General features: G+C 59.6%; 1 protein-coding gene across 1 annotated transcript; it reads left to right on the top strand.

Moving 5' to 3' along the window:
• Positions 1 to 2,415: 2,415 nt before the first annotated feature.
• CHADL (chondroadherin like) lies at positions 2,416 to 5,744 on the top strand (the record flags this gene model as incomplete). Its single annotated transcript, XM_080363304.1, has 4 exons — positions 2,416 to 2,565; positions 2,654 to 4,315; positions 4,999 to 5,165; positions 5,519 to 5,744. 4 exons carry the CDS (start codon positions 2,416 to 2,418, stop codon positions 5,742 to 5,744), a joined length of 2,205 nt encoding a protein of 734 aa, XP_080219430.1.
• Positions 5,745 to 6,142: the final 398 nt, after the last annotated feature.

Here is a 6,142-nt window from a genome sequence, read left to right as displayed (position 1 = left end):
GGAGGTGCGGCTGCCAGGTCAGCTCAGTGGTGGCATGGGGGTGGCAGTGGGTGGTGGGGACAGGCTGGAGTTGGGGCAGCACATGCAATGCTGCTGCAGAAAGCAGGAGCAGGTTGGGGGAGCACGTGGGCCTGGCTGTGCTGGTGGCATGCAGCAGGGGCAGGTGAAGACCACCAGAGCGTGGCTGTAACACAAAGCAGACATAGCTCCCTTCACCTAGCCCTCCCTGAATCAAGCCACCACCCAAAAATGGGTCTTGGTGATTTGGTGCAGGTGGTGAGCTCTGCAGGGTGACCAGCCTGGGGCAGTTTTGTCCCCTTGAGACATATATCCCCAGTGGTCCTCCCCACACAGCAGAGCAGAGATAAGCACGAAAGCTGGTGCCCCAGACCTGCTAGTCACATCAGTGTAGTTGGGCAGTCACCCTGTGTCACCTGAGCACCCCCGAGAGCCCACAGGGATGGAGGGGACTCTGGGCCAAGGAGATTTGGGCCATGAGGCAGTGGGGAGGGTCACAGACCCTGGGCCATCACCCACAGGTGGCAGCAGGATGGGATGTACTGGTTCTGGCAGCTGGGACTGCTGAACAGGGGAAGGGCCTGAAAGAGAAACTTCAGTATTGAATCTTCCAGATTTTTGTTGGGCTGCAGAGCTGTTCATGTTCCCTGGGAGAGTGAAATGATGGAGTCAGGGAACAAAATGAAGGCCTCCATGGCCTTCTGCAAGGAAATGATGTTTCATACAGGCACTGCTGTCCCTGGCCTTTCTGAAACAAGCAGAGAAGCAAAATTTGGAGAACTTGGGGCTGCAAATGTGGCAGGGCCCTGCAGCCCAGCTTGCCAGCTGCCTCCTTCCTTTTGCTCAGGCTTACCACCGCAGTTGCACTTTTGTCTGGATGTCACCTCTCTGCCCTGCACCTCTGTAGCTCCTGTGACTTACACAACCAGGAAAGAGATGGCAGAGCCTGGGAAACACTGAGAGCAAATCCCACCCAGGCTGGTGCTGCAGCACGCCCGGATTTGGCTCCCCAGCACCAGTGCTCCCGAGCCTCTGCGAGGCAAGGGGCAGGCGATGTCTGGGTCACTGCCCTCTCTCCAGGGGTGCTCTACCCTTCCTCCCCGCCTTCCTCCTTCTCTTCCTCCCGCCGCGCTTCTGGCGTCCGGTCAGCGCTGCTGGGAAAGCAACACAACGGGGCCCATTCAGCTTCTGCCAGGAGAGCAAACACCGGCACAGGAGCTCAGCAGCCGCTGGACGGCGGAGGGGACACGCTTTCCCCTCTTTCTTCGCTGTCTCTTGAGGTCCAGGTACCCCCAGCCCCTGGGTGCACGACTGCCCATGTGTGTGGGAGGAGGGCTGTCGTGTTGACGCCCGGCTCAGGATGGAGTCTGAGCTGGGGACATTGCATTGGTGGCACTCGCTGCTAGACTGCACGGGAGGGGTGTGACTGCAGTGCTGGGCGGGGGGGCCAAGGCAGGGCTGGTGGTGGTGGCAGAAGGGCAGAGTGGGGACATGGGACTGTGGGGGATGATTAGCCATGGTGGGCAAGGGGATGGGCATTGTGGTAACTCCACAGGTTTGAGCCTTGCAGACTCCACTGCTGCTCCCCGGAGCTCAGTGGGGGTGTATTGGACACATCTACGACACTGCTGTCCCTCTCTGTGCTCACCCCAGCCCTGGCCCTTCCCCAGCACCTCCACCCCAGGGATTCGCTCCTGCCCGGCCAAAATCAACCCATCCTTCCTGCAGCTAAACAGTGGAGAGCTATTTCAAAAACTGCTGTGAATAGCTTGGAATCGGGGGGGTGGGGCAGGTGGGAGACGCTCACCTGGGAGGTGGAAAGTGGCTGGGGTGGCAGAAATGGGACATTTGCAATTAAAACAAAGGTGGCAGCTCATAAAGCTGGTGTGATCACATCCCCTGCATGGTTATGCCTGATTGCCTTACAAAAAAAACCAACCCTTGATTGCAGGAGGAATATTAATATTCTGTATAGATCAAGACCATTTTATGCTAGTGATATAAGAAGAAAAAGACGGAGGTGTCTGCTCCAAGCCCACTGCCCACGAGTGACCCTGTGCTCCTGCTGAGCTCCTTGCAGTTTGTCCCAAACCTCCTTCAGGGAGTTTAGATAACCAGGGAAAAAGCTCTTTCCAAGTGGAGCCTTGCTATCTGCGACCTTCACTTTTCACTCTCAGTTCTTATCTTCTCCTTCTGCTCTGTTCCTCATTTATAACCTGAAAAGTCATGGTGTGAGCTCAAGGAACGATGAGACCTGCCCCACCAGGTCACAGCAGTGCCCCTCCTGGCACCCGGTGGCAGTAGGCGCTGCTGTTTGGGGATGGAGGGGGCCTGACCCCTTTGCCATTCCCCCCCAGGCCTCACTGCAGCCTCTCCCCGGCTGCAGGTGCCTCGGCCATGGGGCTGCCCTGGGGGCTCCTCCTGCTCGCGCTGGCACTGGGGAGGGTGGCCGCCCGCTGTCCCACACCCTGCGTCTGTGACAACCTCCGCGCTCAAGTCCTCTGCCTCCACAGGAACCTGACAGCCATCCCCGAAGCCATCCCACAGGTGAGCAAGGGGACAGCCAGGGGATGGGGGAAGGAGGTGGGGATGGCAGCCCTTGGGTAACTCGATGTTTCATTTTTGTGACCAACAGCTCACCAAAAACCTGGACCTTCGGGGCAACAGCTTCATGGTCATCCCGGTGGGAGCCTTTCTCGCCACCCCATACCTAACACACTTGGATCTGCAGCACTGCAAGGTGGAACAGCTGGAGGAAGGGGCTTTTCGGGGACTGGGGAGGCTGGTCTACCTCAACCTGGCTTCCAACGGCATAGCCTTCCTCTACCAGGAGTCCTTGGATGGGCTGTCCTCCCTCCAGCAGCTCATCCTGAAAGGGAACCGCATAGAGGAGATCCAGCCGGGTGCTTTTGGCCACCTGGGATCCCTCACTGTCCTCGACCTGAGGGCGAACGCCTTGGTCTACCTCCCAGACATGGTCTTCCAGGGTCTGCAGGTCCTCAGGTGGCTCCGGCTGTCCCACAACGCCCTCCACGTGCTGGGCAGCGAGGCCTTCGCCGCCCTGCCCGCCCTGCGCAGGCTGAGTCTGGACCACAATGAGCTGCAGGCGCTGCCCAGCGAGGCCCTGGCCAGGCTGGATGGGGCAACTTGGCTGGACCTGGGCCACAACCCCATCACCTACATGGCCGAGGAGGCCCTGGCCATGGCCTCACTGAAGCACCTCTTCCTGGACCATGCCGCCCTCCAGGATGTGGCACCCAATGCCTTCACCCACAGCCCCCAGCTGCGCACGCTGGACCTCCATGGAAACCAGCTGCAAGGGCTGCCGCCCCTGGCCGGGGCCAGGAGGCTGGAGAGGGTCAGCCTGGTCGGGAACCCCCTGCTCTGCTCCTGCCTCCTGCGCCCCTTCCACCGCTGGCTGGCAAGTGTGCGGGTGCAGGTGGAGGGGGCCTGTGCCGCTCCCCTCGCCCTCCGTGGACGCCCCCTTGACTCCCTCAGGCCCCCCGAGATGAGATGTGGCCGCCCCCAGCCACCCCCCAGCCCCACCACGCCGTCAGAGCAGTCGAGGGTGGCCAGCAGCGGGCACTGCCCCCTGGGGTGCTCCTGCTCCCCCGATTTCCATCACGGGTCCTGTGAGAACAAGGACCTGAGGGAGATTCCTCAGGGCTTCCCCCGGGACACCCGCCTCCTTGACCTGCGCCAAAATGCCTTTGGGACAGTTCCACCAGGCGCCTTCCCCGGCCTGAAGGAGCTGGTGTCCCTCCACCTGCAGAGCTGCAGCATCAGGACACTGCAGCCTGGGGCACTGCAGGGGCTGGAGAGCCTGGTCTACCTCTACCTCACCGACAACCACCTCTCCACCTTGGCAGCCGCTGCCTTCAAGGGCGCCCCACAGCTGGCGTACCTTGACCTAGACCGCAACGCCTTCACCCACCTGCCCTCGCACACCTTCCAGCTCCTGCCCAACCTCATCTCCCTCCACCTGCAGCACAACGCCATCGGGGAGCTGGTGGACGGCGACTTGGCCAGGGCAGGGGGGCTGCGCTGGCTCTACCTCGCCGGGAATGCCATCCAGCACATCGCCCCCACTGCCCTGGCTCCCGCCAAGATGCTGGAGAAGCTGCACCTGGAGGGAAACCGCCTGGCAGAGGTGCCCACAGCTGCACTGCAGGGCTTGCCCGCACTGAGCGAGTTGAAGCTGTCCTGCAACCCCATCAAGCGCCTGGGGGATGGTGCCTTCCTGCCCGTGGCCTCCAGCCTGCAGCACCTCTACCTGGACAACATGGGCCTGGAGTGGGTGCGTGTGGCTGGGGACCCCAAGGGGCAGGGGCACCGCAGGGCACAGCCACAGGTCCTGTCTTGTTCCACCACCCAGGGCTGGTGGCCCCTATAGAGGCATCCAAACAGATGTCCCCAACTCCCAAGGCTTTAGGAGAGGCTCTGTAGCCTGGCCAGAAGATGCTTCCTCAGGTTTGGCCAGAGCGTTGTCTTGCTCCAACCTGTTCCCCTGGGACACACTTGCTCCCTCTCGTGCTTAAAGACACGCCACTACAGTGGGGTGCAGACCGTTCCCCAAACCACCTCCCCTCCCAGCCCTGGATTTATTTCTCCTGCTGTTCGTAAAATCTGTCCCGTGGGACTCTTCACCACTGTACCCTGAATTCTTCCAGCCTCTGAAGAAAGCTGTGTTAGCACCACTCTCACAAGGACCATGCACCTTAGCAGCGCCCAGGGTTTGCTCTAATACATCCTGCATGCCACCTTCTTTCCAGGAAGACTGAGCAGGGCCCAGTGAGTCCCAAAATCGGTTCACTAATGGTCCCAAAGCACATGTGCTGGCATTTAAAACAGCTCTTTCATGGGGTCACCAGGTTCAGGACAGGTTCTCTTGGCCCCCTCAGCCTGATTAGCAGTGCAGGGGCCGAGATTTGCTCCTAGGCCTCCATCAGGACCCCCTGACTCACCCTCACTTCGTTGCAGATTTCCCCTGGTGCCTTCGCTGGCCTCGGTCCCAAGATCAGAAGCCTTTACCTGGAGAGCAACAAAATGAGCAACATCCCTGACATGAGCAACTTCACAGGGTTGGAGATCCTCAACCTGAGGGATGTGCCTTTCCACTGTGACTGCCAGCTCCTTCCCCTGTGGAGGTGAGTGCTGCAAGGGGGGAACAGCCCTGGGGGACAACCGTGGGGACAGCTGGACCCTTGCCACACCAAAGGCACAGGCCCATGGCACGCTGGCCTTTTTGGGTCTTCTCCCATGGTGGTGAGACAGAACATGCGCCTCTGTGCGAGGGTGGAAGCAGCCTGGGCTTTCCTGGTGTAGGGAAAGCAACCACAAGCTGGGGTGGGCGGGTACTCAGATATTCAAAGGTCACCCAGGTGAGACCCTGAGCAACCTGGCCTGGCTTTGAAGGGACCCGCACCCACACGTGGGCAGAGTTTCACCTCTGCCTTTGCCCCATCCCATTCCTTTCCCTGATCTTCTGCCACGTTTCCAGGTGGATCAACACACTCAACCTCCATGTAGGGGCCACCTGTGGGTCTCCTGCAGAAGCCCAGGGGCTGAAGGTGAAGCTTTCCACCACTTTCCTCACCTGCCCTGGCTGGGGCCGAGGTGAGGCTGGGGGAGCCAGGCCTGACAAGACCAAGGCTGCAGGCAAGCCCAGCAAGAAAAAGAGACCAGGAAAATCACCAGCCAGGGGCTTCAAGAGGAGCAGAGCTTAGGAAGTGTGTCCAGGACACAACAGGGTCGTACCCACAGTCTGGGGAGAGTGATTTTTCTACTTGTCCCCACTGCGGTAACAGGGATATTGCACAAAGTGCAAAGAAGAGAGCCTGGTGACACCAAAGTGATGCTGAATTGCCCAAGACAGGGTGTGTTTTTGCAGGACACAGAGGTACGCTACCCTGGAAAGAACTGGTGCAAAAAGCTTTCGTAGTGTTTGCAGCAGGCTTTGGTGACTTGACCAACAAAGCCAAATCCTTGCTTTTTCTTCTCAAGGCTCCCTCCAGCCCTGCAGAAAAGCTGGAATCCACAAGTTTGTTTTTGTTTTCAAGAATGCTGCGCTTCCACAGCTTCCAGAATGATTAAAGAGCGGGACTGCAAACAGCACCAATGCAAG

Source organism: Nesoenas mayeri (genome assembly GCF_963082525.1).
Source record: "Nesoenas mayeri genome assembly, chromosome: 1".
NCBI lineage: Eukaryota > Metazoa > Chordata > Aves > Columbiformes > Columbidae > Nesoenas > Nesoenas mayeri.
Note: the sequence above shows the minus strand (reverse complement) of the source record. Positions and strands in the feature narration are given on the sequence as shown.